Raw genomic sequence first — 12,371 nt, 5'->3', positions numbered from 1 at the left:
TCAAAGGCTTAAAAAAATCCAGCTCACTTCTTTGTCTTACGTGAAAGTCTCAGTGGATGGCAACAATGTGAAATGACAGAGGCAGCAGGTTATCTATTCAGCAGAATTTGTAATAGCAAAAGCTGGAGACAACCCAAGTGTTCCTTTTGTTGGTTGAATGAACTATTGTGTGCAGCTATAAAAAGAAATGAAGACTATTTCTCTGTACTTTGATGGACTGTCTCCAAGGTGGAGAAATGCGTGTTTAGTATGCCACCATTGGTCTCAGGAAGAGAGGTATCTAGATATCTACCCCCCTCTCTCTCTCTCTCTCTCTCTCTCTCTCCATATATATATGGAGAGGAATTTTATTTGTTGAAACATTGAAGTAAAAAAATCATTACCAATGAGATGAAGAAGGGAGGGAAAAAAGTGGAGGAAAAGGGATAGAATTCAAATTTTTAAAGTTATATGTTGTTTTACAAACTTGACTTTTGCATCACGGAAATACTTAAGTATAAAACTAACTGGATTTTTAAAACTCTGTGAAAACAAACACAACTAAGCAAATGAATCCACACGTAAAACCACACGGAGAGGAGTGATTCCGAGTGTCCCCTAACACAAGGATTTGATGACACGTTCGGAGAGGGAAACACTCCGAGGATGAAGAGGGCTTAGAGAAACATTAAGGCCCGGCCGGTGTGGCTCAGTTGTTTGGGTGTTGTTCATCCATGCACCGGAAAGTTCCCGGGTTCGGTTCCCGGTCAGGGCACATGACTGAGTTGTGGGCTCGATCCCTAGTAGGGGATGTGCAAGAGGCAGCCAATGGATGTCTTGCTTTCACATCGATGTTTCTCTCTCTGTCCTTCCCTCTGCCTTCCTCTCTCTCTAAAAATCAATAAAAAGCCTTTAAAAATAATCTTAAAACTGTTTACAACCATCCTACTGCAGCTGGTAGTGTGTGTGGTATTACCACTTAGACTATTGCGTGTGAACGGAGGAGAACGCAAATGAGCGTCTGTGTTGGTGCCACTGAGAACTGGACTTTGGGGGAGGGAAAAAGGAGGTACAGATATAAGACAGATGAGGTTAAGTCAGAGCACATGTCCTGCCTGTGCAGTGAGTGGCCCTGTGAGCACATGAGATGGATGTGTATTTCCTAGCTCCGCCCACCGAAGTGAAGGCTGAGAGACAGTGAGAACAGAACCCCCGGCAACAAGCATCCCGGTGTCCAGATTGGGTTTCAAAGTACAAATTCCTACCAAACGCACACGGCTGAAGTTTCGGGGAGAAAATGTACAAGCCTGGGACACCTTTTCACACAGAAAGCAAGGAGACTCCCAGAACCTACTGAGATTGTGTCGCAAGACTCCGAAGCTTGCAGGGCGTTTGACTCCAAGCTGTGGTCTTACCCCTACACTCCATATACGTGACCAGTGAGCTGCTGTCTAACTCCTGATAGATGACTATTATCTAGTAAAGGACAGATCTGGGAGCTTGAATCTCTCAAGGTTCCCTTTCTACCAGTGGCATTGCTGGGACTCAGACTTAGGAATATACGGGCCTGAGACTGGGTCTCTCTCTCCAAGCCCCACAATCCCGTGCCTGTCTGCATCAGGCCCAGAAGTGAGCGAGCGACTGGAGACGTGACCTCAGTAACCCCTGCCCCCACGTGTGGCTTCCTCGGCCCTAAGTGGAGACAGGAGGCAAAGCCCACACCTCCGGGCTGCAGGGGAATGAGGCACGAGGTGGGAGGTGTGGGATGCCTGCTCTCCCCGCCCAACCTTCAGAGCATTCTCCTGCCTGGAGGAGGAGGAGGAGGAAGTGCTGGGCATATCGCTGTCACATGTGTGTAAGATGGCATTCTCCAACTCTTCCGTTATTATATGACCGCCCAGTCTCTCTGGAGATGTGTAACTACAGTGCTCTCACCAGGAGGCTGCTGAGTACCAGGCACCAGTGGGCATTGTCACCAAACACAGGGGGCCCGGGTCACCAAGGGGAACCGGTGGAAGCAGGTAGCAGACCCAGGAATGGGCAGGCTTGATCCGGAAGAACGGGGCCGACAGGTGCTATGAATAGGTGACACCTGAACCGGTGTCGTTCTGCCGGAAGCCTCTTCCAGCAGCCAGGCAGGCGCCGCGCGGGTGGAGCGGGAACACGCCTGTTTCTGTCTGGCTTTCCTTACTGGCGTTGTGACCTCGAGTGACTCGAGTCTCTGCCCCTGCCTGGGGACCAGATGGATAACAATCCTTTCCCTGTTTGTCTCAGAGGCTTGCTTCCAAAGTAAACCATGAATAGCTCATGATTTCTGAGCATGTGCGCTGTGTGGAAAGTACAGGGCTAAGTATGTCATAGGTACAGTCTCATTAAGTACTAGAACAACCCTATATATTATTATCACACCCGATTTAAAGGCGAGAAACAGACTCGGAGTTGAGTCAGTGACTGAAAGCCGCACAGCTGGGGTTTGAATGTCCTCTGGCCCTGGCCACGCCTGGGCCTGTAACTGCTGTGGTTGTGGGCTGTGGTTATGTCATTTCCAAGTCTTCGGAACGTTAAAGATAAAAAGGTAAACTATCGCAAGTCCCTTACTCAGGCCCTCGCTGCCCTGCTATACTCCTACTTGATACACACTCTGAATGGGCTTAGGTTACCTGCGTGCCCAGGACACCTGGAGAGTGGAATAAATGAAGTCGGAATGTTGGGGTGTTAGAAAGGGACGGAGGAAGGGCTGCGACAGGGCACCCGGTCACGCCTTAAGGTGGCGGAGGAGACAGGAACGTCTGTCTTGTTGTGGAGCGAGGCCCCTCGCTTGGAACTTGCTCTCTCTCCGGATTTCTCACTTGTCGGCTTAAATCCTGGCTGATGGAGTGTGCGTACGGTGCTCCGTAGAATTGCCTTGCCTGACTGTGTCTCCATAGCCCTCCAGTGGGTTGCCATTTGCATGTCAGCCCCGGGCGTGGTCCCCCGCAACCAGAATCCATTGGGACGTGGCAGACACGACCCAGTCTCACCGACAGCCCAGTCCGCGAGAGCGAAATATAGGGATTCGGGGAATGGCTAGCTTTGACATTGGCCTTATGGTTTCACCATCAAACCAGCTAAAACTGAAAAACAAGTCGGAGTCTTACGGCAGGGCTGCACCACTCCTCCCACCCCCCCCCGCCCCCCCAACATTGTGTTGCTATGCACACCCGTCCTCTCGGTTCTCCTCCGGCTGAGAAGTGGGAAGGGGGGGCTGGGGAGGCGGGGCTGGGCTGGAAGTCTGCTTCTCTGGCTTCCGAGCTGAGTAGCCTTGCTCCCTTCATCTGTGAAGCGGGATTGGCAGTCACTGCCATTGCAGGGTGCGGGTGCTTGAGGGAGTGAGGAGTGGAGGTGAAGTGCTAGGCACTTCGTAGGAGCTCGGTACCTGTGAACCCTTCCCCCTTGTCTTGCTCGCCAAGCTTTATGTCACTCGTTCCCCCCCCCCACCACCCTTGACTGCACTTCACCACCCCCTTTATTACAAACAGCTCTAGGTTCTTGAGGTTTGGGCTGTTTCATCCCTGGCTTCTCAGGGTTCGTTGCCTCCCCGTTTCCATGGTGATTTCTCAGTGATCTGTTTCTATTTCTGCTTTAGCTGATGTCTTCCTGTTGTGTTTTTTTTTGTTTTTCTTTCTGGTTACTTTTTTGGAAGTTTGCACAGACCAAAGAAAGACGGACAGGAGTCCAGAGGGGAGCAGTGGGCCGGCAGTGGCTCTGCAGCGGGTAGGAATCCCCAGGGATGACATTACCGCGTTCATGGTCTCGGTTTGCATGGAGAAGTTCTGGGGACAGCAGGTGACACCCAGGTGAAGCCTGGTGAGATGCTCCCATGCAGAACATCTTCTCGCCCCTCTGACTCTCGAGGTCCTTGGACAGCCTGTTCCCCACTCGGCACGTGCCCTGTGGCATTATTTGGGGCCTGCTCTCCTCCGAGAGACTGGAACCCTCGGGGCCAGGGATGGGGTTCTGGACAGTGCTATGCACAGTGCCCCCCAGACCCTGGCAGAGGAGAGGCTCCGAGGGAAGTGGCATCATCATGCTAGGCGCTTTATCTGCTCAGGACACAGCAGTGACGAAGCACTTCCTATGGTTACGGAAGGCCATGAGCAAAACACTGCCCGCAATAATAAAGAGATGATTCTTCCAAATGCCCTGCTTAGGTATTCCTACCGTTAGAGATGAGGAAACTGAGACTCAGGGAGATAAGCAACAAGCCCAAGGCCACCAGCTGCCGAGAGGCAGAGGCGGGATTAGAACCCCGGCTCAGCTGGTCTGGCAGCCAAGGGTTTGCATACATAACTCTGATAGTCACAGTTTCATCCAGGCCACGGAACTGGGAGAGATCTGTTTCCCTCAAGCAGAAATCCAAAGCTCTGTGTGTGTGTGTGTGTGTGTGTGTGTGTGTGTGTGTGTTTAAGGACAATGGTCTCTTTGAAAGAGCTATCCTTAAGCCGTATTGTTGACCATCTTCTCCAGCTTCGTGTTTTATGAAGTGGCCTATATTAGAAATTGATTAGTTGGGAATCACAGCTTGCTGCAAGCAGCTACTAGTCATGTGCTGCAAAGAAGAGCCAGCTTTACGGCAGCAGGAGATGCCAGGCAACCAAAGGCAGGCCGAGCAGAAGGTCTGATTACCTGCTGTCCGTGGTAGAACACAGCGAGGAGGAACATGGCCATCAGCAGCAGCGACGCCTCCTTGGTCCCCAGGAAATCTCTGTTGGAAGAAGAAATGCAAATGGCAACCATGAAGGGACTTCAGGGACATGTGATAGGAAACTGAGGCTCAGAAAGGAGCGGGATAAAAAGAAAGAGCACCCGCTAGTTCCTAGAGGCAGCTCGGGGGGGTTTCCACTTAGGCTAATTCAGAAATCCGTTGGCCCCCAAGGGCATGAGGTCACTCAGGTCACACCTGGGGCGGGGGGGAAGCCTTTAGACAGTGCGCTCACATGTATAATGACGTCATCTCTCACAGATGCAGAGACAGACTGGTGGTTGCCAGAGGGGAGAGGGGCTGGGGACTGAGTGTGAAAGCTGAAAGGATTGAGAAGTACACATGGGTAGTTAAGAGGATAGTCATGGGGATGTAAAGTACAGCCTAGGGAACAGAGTCAATAATACTTGAGTAACCGTGTGTGGTGCCAGGTGGGTACTGGAAATTTCGGGGGGTGGGGAACACTTTGTCAAGCATCTGATTGTCTAACCACTGTGCGGTACACCTGAAACTAATCCCAAAAAATATTGAAAAAAATCTCTCCTATTTGCAGGACACTTTTTCTACATTTCAGAGAACCCTCAGGCTTCCTTGTCACAAAGATGCACATGAAGACTTCTCCTAGAAGTCACCCTGTTTAAGAAGCAGGTGGGGTCGTTGCTCCTTGCCGCTCCCCGTTCTAAGTGCTGGAGGAGTCACACACAGATTCTCCCGTCAGTGTGTCAAGGGCACACTGCTTGATTCTATCAGTTTTGAAATGCTCAGGCACTGTTGTCACCCCCATTTCAAGTCCTGTGCCTTTCAGTAAAGGCTTTGTTCCATGTGTCATTGTGTCAGCTCTCACACTCCAGCCAGTCCTTCCTGAGGCACAAGCTGCCGGTCGCTGACCGGCCTCTCGGGGTTCTCAAGAAGCGCAAGCTGGAGGGCAGCTGAGGACGGCCAGCAGCCAGTGTGCACTTAAACGCTGACCTGACCTTCAGCCATCCGAGAAATTCAGAAGAAGGCCAGGGAATCTCTTGTTTGATTCCAAATGTTCCTCTCTTTCATTTTGGTGCCATATGAAGCCTTTCTCAGGACAACCTCAGCCAGGAGGCACAGAGTTTGGTGGAGCTTTGCATGTGGACACAGGTGTCTCATGGAAATGAACAGTTCCCCCAACAGGCTTCCACTGGCAGAAGAAGAAAACCGCAAATAAAAATGCTCAAGGCAAGTCATCTTAATAGAAGATTTTTTTCAATATTATTTTGTATTAGTTTTAGGTGTACGGCATAGTGGTTAGACAATCATATACTCTACAAAGTGACCCCCCCACCTGATATTTCCGGTACCCACTATGCACCATCATAGTTATTAAAGTATTATTGACAGTATTAGAGGCCCGGTGCACGAAATTCATGCACTGGAGGCGGGGAGATCCCTCAGCCTGGCCTATGCCCTCTCACAGTTTGGGACCCCTTGAGGGATGTCCACCTGCCGACTTGTGGCTGGATGACCTGCTGCTGCTTCACGGCCTGCTGCTTGAGCTTTAGTAGCTGTGCACATGCACAGGCTGGGCCACCACGGTCTGTCTTGTGAACACCATCGAGTTGGTGAGTCAAGTGCGGAGGCAGGCTCACCCTGAGTTCCCTGGACTTCCCTGAGTCACTGAGTTGTTCAGACTGACTGCCTTCTACAGAGAATGGCACTGGGATTGGGCCTAAGCCAGCAGCCGGACATCCCTCTTGCAGTCTGGGACCCCTTGGGGGATGTAGCAGTGTGCCAGGCGGCAAGCGGCCAGGGAGGAGCCTGAATTGGGGCCGGGCACTGCACTACTCACGCTCATCCCGGCCCGCTGCGCCTGCTGCCGCCACTCAGTAGTGCTGCCGCGGAGTCGGGAGAGGATCCCGATGCTGTGGCAGCTGCACTTGCCAGCCATGAGCCAGCTTCTGGCTGAGCGGTGCTCCTCCTGTGGGAGTGCACTGACCACCAGGGGGCAGCTCCTGCGTTGAGCATCTGCCCCCTGGTGGTCAGTGTGCATCTTACTGACCCGTTGTTCTGCCATAACGGTTGCTTAGGCTTTTATATTTATAGATAGATTGCCTATGCTGTACTTTACATCAGTGGACACTGTGACTTGCTTCCCATCACCTCCTGTTTTATCCCCAGGTTTCTCCATCTCAGGCAATTGCCCCCTCATCCATTCACCCAGGTGCTTGAGCCAAAACCAGAAACAAAACTGGGAGTCAGGCATCACACTCCGTTATCCCAATCCTGTCCACTCTTCCACCAACATATATCTTCTCTCCCCCTCTTCCTCCAGCACTTAAGTCCATGATTCCCAGTAGCCCCCTGATGTTACTGCCTACAATCTATTTTCTGACATGGCTGCCAGAATATTTATTACCACTAAAGCCAGATCACGTCACTCCCTTGTTTTATCACCTCCCGATCATGAGCACACAAAAACTCAGAACTCACTCAAAATAACTTAACTCTGGTGTGGCTTAGGGACACAATCGGGCAATGGTAGATGAGATGCAGTGTTTAGAGCAGGCGTCCTCAAACTATGGCCCGCTGGCCACATGCAGGTGTTTTTGCTGTTTTGTTTTTTTACTTCAAAATAAGATATGTGCAGTCTGCATAGGAATTTGTTCATAGTTTTTTTTTTTTAAACTATAGTCCGGCCCTCCAACCGTCTGAGGGACAGTGAACTGGCCCCCTGTTTAAAAGTTTGAGGACCCCTGGTTTAGAGGAAGGAGTAGTGAGTGTTAATGTGGCTGCACCAAGGCAATGCCACCTTTCCCTTTTCTATTCTTGCTGGAGACCAGCTGGAGTAGCACAGGGCTCAGGGAGATGGGGGCAGCTTCTAGCCAAGCTTTATGCTAAAAGACCCTCTGGCTTCTACGGAGCCAGGCACAGCTCAGCACTCTAGGTGGAATGGGTATATAGGGCTGGAAATATGCTTTCTCATGGGGATATTCAGATTTATGAATTTCTAATTCCATCTGCCTTTTTAAGAGATCAGATGCTAATAATAGATGATACTCATTATTGTGTTTCTTTTCTATAGCCCCAGCAAATCACATAATTATTGAGCATTTGCATGCCAGGGACATGCTGGGATACAGAAATGAAGAAGGCACATTGTCTTTGTGATCAAAAGAGTCCACTAAAAAAAAAAAAGAGAGAATCAAACAGACAAATAATTTTGTAACATGATAGACTCCATAGTAGGAATACATCTTTGTTGCCATGGGAATGAACAGAATGTAGCTTAGGAGGACTCAAAAGCTCAGTCTTAACGGATGGCAAGTCTTGGGAGGTCAGGGTGAGGTGGGCTTTATAGGTATGGGACATATATCTTGCTTAGCTAGCGGTTGATAAGCCTCTAGAGTAAGGATGGTAAGTAAATGTCACATGTCAAGTTTGAGGCCATAGGCAGTGAGCAGGAGAAAGTGCTCAGATCTACTGGAGCTGTTCACTACCACCAGTGCTGAAGTGAAGAGGGCTGGACTATGAGCCCTATATTGTCATCCAGAATTTTAGGACTAGGATTCATTAATTTCTTCACTCACAGTCACTACAGTGCTTATTTTGGGGGAAGCGATAGGGATATTTTAGTGCCACTCTTTTCTCCATGTCACTCAATTCTTTGGCTCCTGAAGTCTGAGGACTCCTGAAAAAATAATTAACGACATGAGCTTTGTACTCATGCAGACCCAGGTTCCAGTCTCAGCTCTGCTAATGACCAGTTGTTTGACCTTGGACAAGCCACTCTATACCTCTGAGCTTCAGTTCACTGCCCATTGTGAAAGACTGATAGCATTTACCTCCATAACTGGAGGAGTAGATGAGCAAATCTTGGCGATGTGCTGAGCATGGTGCATGGCCCATGTCTCCCCGCCCCCTCCAGCCCATAAAGCTCCCAGCTCATGACCTTGCTCCGGGTAGTGGCGCTTTAAAAAATCACTGGTTCGCCCGGCTTAGTTTGAATGGGAAATGTCATTTGTTCAGCTCCCCCTGAAAGCAGCCCAAACGCCTGCTCTGCTGGCACTTCTAATATCCTTTTCTCTGTGATGCAGATGCCTTTTTTAAGCCCGAGAATTTATCACTTAAAACGTACTTTCCAGAGGAAACATAAATACCTCTTGAATCATTCTGAAAGCAGTGATGACTAGGTCAAATTCAGAAGGAAAGTAAAAGGAAATTAGGAATGGTCTTTGAGTCTTTCTGATGTACTGCAGATGGAAAAAATATGGCCTGAGTAGAGACTGCAGAAGATGCATAGTAAGTCAGCCAGGTCGAGGAATATCCAGAAAGAATTGTGATTTGAATTCAGAAGAAAAAAATTTTTGTAGCTTCTATGATAATAGGCTGAAATCATACAAAATTATAATACTTTGCTTGATATTAGATGGTAGAGACTAAAACTAAGGACATTTTGAACTAATTTATTTGTATTAATAAAATAATTGAATTAATACTACCATCTCCCTATGTTAATAGAAAAGAACATAATAAAGTGAAAACACACATGGGATAATGTCATTTTCAGGGCAATAACATCTTATCAGATGTCTCATAAAAATTAGTATTTAATTTGAGTGTTACTCATTATAGAAATACTAGAGGCCCGGTGCATGAAAATTCATGCACTGGGGGGGATGTCTCTCAGTCTAGCCTGCCCCCTCTCACAGTCCAGGAGCCCTCAGGGGCAGAAGGCAACCTGGTGATCAGGGGAAGGCAATGCCCCATCACACCTCTGCTGCTGCCACTCCTGGCAGCGCAAGCCTCGGTTGGCCCTGGTTACCTGAGCCTCTCCGCCATCTGAGGCTTGCCTGCACCTCGGACTGGCCCTGGGCGGCTGGGGAGCTGAGGAGACTCGGGGACTTGGAGGCATGCATGCAGAGTGGCCGTGCCTGCCACCCCAGTGGGGCTAAGAGGATTAGGCACCACTATCTTGTGGCTGTGGGCACCACCATCTTTGAGGGTGTGGCAGTCAATCAGCATATTCCCTTCTTATTGGCTATGGGTGCCACCAACTTTGAGGGCGGGGCAGTCAATTAACATATTTCCTCCTTATTGGTTGTGGGCACCACCATCTTTGAGGGTGTAACAATTAGCATATTTCCTCCTTATTGGCTGTGGGTTCCGCCATCTTTGAAGGCATGGCAATTAGCATATTCCCTCCTTATTGGCTGTGGGTGCTGCCATCTTTGAGGGTGGGGCAGTTAATTAGCATATTCCCTCTTTATTGGCTGTGGGCACCACCATCTTTGTGACAGCATGAGGGTCAATTAGCATATTCCCTGTTTATTAGATAGGATTTATGCCAATTGTAGTGAATTTGGAAGCTGATACAAATTCACAAATAAAACAATAAAATTGTCCTGAAGCCTACCATCCAGAGAAAACAATAGTTAATATTTTGGGGTCCATTAAGTGAACAATGTCCACTATTATTAACATTGCTACAGTCAAGTTATAATCAGATCCTATAAGTCTGGGATCTGTTTAAGGTGAAGGAGTCATCAATTAGTAGGAGACCTGCGCTGTGATTCAGTCCAAACTTTAACTCGGTAATTAATCTGTAATTAATATAAACGATAATACTGAAAACTAGAGATTTTGCCTAGACTTGTAAGCTAGAGAGTGCCTCCACTGAGAAATACATTAATCTTCAAACGGTCCCCAGGTTTCCCTAACTCCACCTCCATCATTTCCCCAGTGGTTCTACTTCCCACAGGAAGCTGGGCACTTCCTGAACACGCGATGGTGTGCACTTACTCTCCACTGTGGTTCAGGTTGTCATAGCGCAGGAAGAGACCTGAGTAGATGGTCTCGGTCAGCAGGGCATAGATGGCGATCATAATGAGCAGCACGGCCAGCTTCAGGACAGAGTTGAGTCGGAGGAAAACCGCACAGGTCACCATGGCCAACACGCCCGTGAAGACGAAGTACTGGAAACAGAGAATGTGGGTGGTCAGGTTCAGTGGGAAGGTGGGGGGTTCACTCTCCCACTCACGGATGCCAGTACAGATGTTTGCTGAGCATCTCCATTTGGAGGTCTCAGTCATCCTCAATTCAGTAGCTCCACATTGAACTCATCATTTCATTACCACCTCCCCAAGACTCTGTTCCCTGTTGTTGTTTTTTTTTGGGGGGGCCTTCACACCATTCCTTAAGCCAGAAACCTTGATCTTATCTGTGTGCCTTTTCCCCACATTCCACAGCCAAGTTATCCTAAGTTAGAGTCCACTTCCTCCCTGGATCTCACATCCAGCCAGCTTTCTCCTTCTACCTGCTTCTCTTTAGTTCTCACCTACAGGTTTTGAACAGTGTTCTGGCAGCTTTGCCTGATTCCTGCCCCCGAATGCAGACTGTCATTCTACCCAGTGTTTCTAAAGCACAGACCGGATCATGTTACTCCTTAACTTGAAGCCCTTTTATTGCTCCCCATTCCTTCAAAGTTTCTTCTCCTTTCTGAACAGTAAGGCTCTCAGTGCTTTGCACCGCTTCCCCCTCCCCCCCCCCCCATGCCCCCGTGTGCTGTCGCTCAAGTCTCATCCGGGCGACTGAGCCTAACTCCTCCGACAAACTCAGCGTCCTCTCTGAGAAGCTTTCCTGCACATCTCCAGGTGCTTCTGGATGCGGCCTCATTTCTGCACAGTGCCCTTTCTAGCCCAGCATAACATCTGTCACCTGTATTAGAAATGGCTGCTCAAATGGCCAGATTAGAGCCACTCAATGGCTGGATTATTCCAGGGGCTCCCATCTATTAGTCTGCCCAGCCGGATTTCAGCCTTCTGTAGGACGCTCCTCAGTCTATTTCTATGACAGAAGTATCCCAATATCGATTCTGGATGGTTGGCTTAGATTCTGACTATTCAGTGGGGAAAAAGAATCAGACCTGTGTTATCAAAGACCCGCTTGGTGGCAGTACTTCGCTCTTTGTACCCACTTTCTCTTATAGTTTTCAAAATAACATCAGTCAAGATGAGAATCATAATTTCCACTTTGCAGGTGAAGAAACTGAGGCTCAGAGAGCTTAAGTAAATTGTTTAACTTCTCTTGGCTAGAAAGTGACACCACGGACACGTGGCTACGACCTGTCCTTGTGAAGGTGACTCTGGCAAGTACATGGGGCTTGGCCATTTCTAAAGTCCATTCCTGTCTTGCTATACTTGGCTCTTTATAACAACTTGTCTTTTCCCTCCTACCACATGGAGAGGCCATTTCTGTATGAGCCAAGGAGATAGGTAAGAATTTCCAGAAATTCCCTGAGAAACTACTGAACACATGTTTATTGACTTCTTAAAGCAGACTGACTCATTCATGCATACTTGTCAGAAATATTGATATAAAAAAATGTGGACAGCACCCTGACCGAGTGCCCAATGAGGGCGAAGGCCTGTGCCTTTAGGGTGCACGGGATGGGCTTAGAAATGAACGACTGTCCCTGCGCTCAAGAAGCCCAGCGTCTGGGGCGTCCTTTATTCTCGTCTCTTCCTTTCCCAATCAACCCAGTTATGTTCTCATCTCAAATGGAGTGAAGAAGCTTTCTTCACTTCTCTAAGGTCTTCCCTGGCCAGGCTTACAGGGAACTCATTTTGATACGTTTGTGCAGGAAGCTGCGAGTGAGGTGAGCAGGTGAGAAGTTCATTCTCAGGTG

General features: G+C 48.9%; 1 protein-coding gene and 1 long non-coding RNA gene across 4 annotated transcripts in view; one reads left to right on the top strand and one right to left on the bottom strand.

The window, feature by feature from the left end:
* The window catches only part of LOC114228973 (uncharacterized), a 331,688-nt gene that overhangs the window by 79,275 nt on the left and 240,042 nt on the right, over positions 1 to 12,371 (top strand). The window lies entirely within an intron of this gene.
* The window catches only part of ADCY8 (adenylate cyclase 8), a 141,830-nt gene that overhangs the window by 14,242 nt on the left and 115,217 nt on the right, over positions 1 to 12,371 (bottom strand). The window contains exons 12-13 of the mRNA XM_008159467.3: positions 10,487 to 10,659; positions 4,645 to 4,723 (exon numbers count right to left, since the gene is read on the bottom strand). Of these exons, the coding sequence (XP_008157689.2) occupies positions 4,645 to 4,723; positions 10,487 to 10,659 (252 nt within the window). The remainder of the gene's footprint in view (positions 1 to 4,644; positions 4,724 to 10,486; positions 10,660 to 12,371) is intronic.

This window comes from Eptesicus fuscus, chromosome 19, assembly GCF_027574615.1.
Source record: "Eptesicus fuscus isolate TK198812 chromosome 19, DD_ASM_mEF_20220401, whole genome shotgun sequence".
In the NCBI taxonomy this organism is placed as follows: domain Eukaryota; kingdom Metazoa; phylum Chordata; class Mammalia; order Chiroptera; family Vespertilionidae; genus Eptesicus; species Eptesicus fuscus.
Note: the sequence above shows the minus strand (reverse complement) of the source record. Positions and strands in the feature narration are given on the sequence as shown.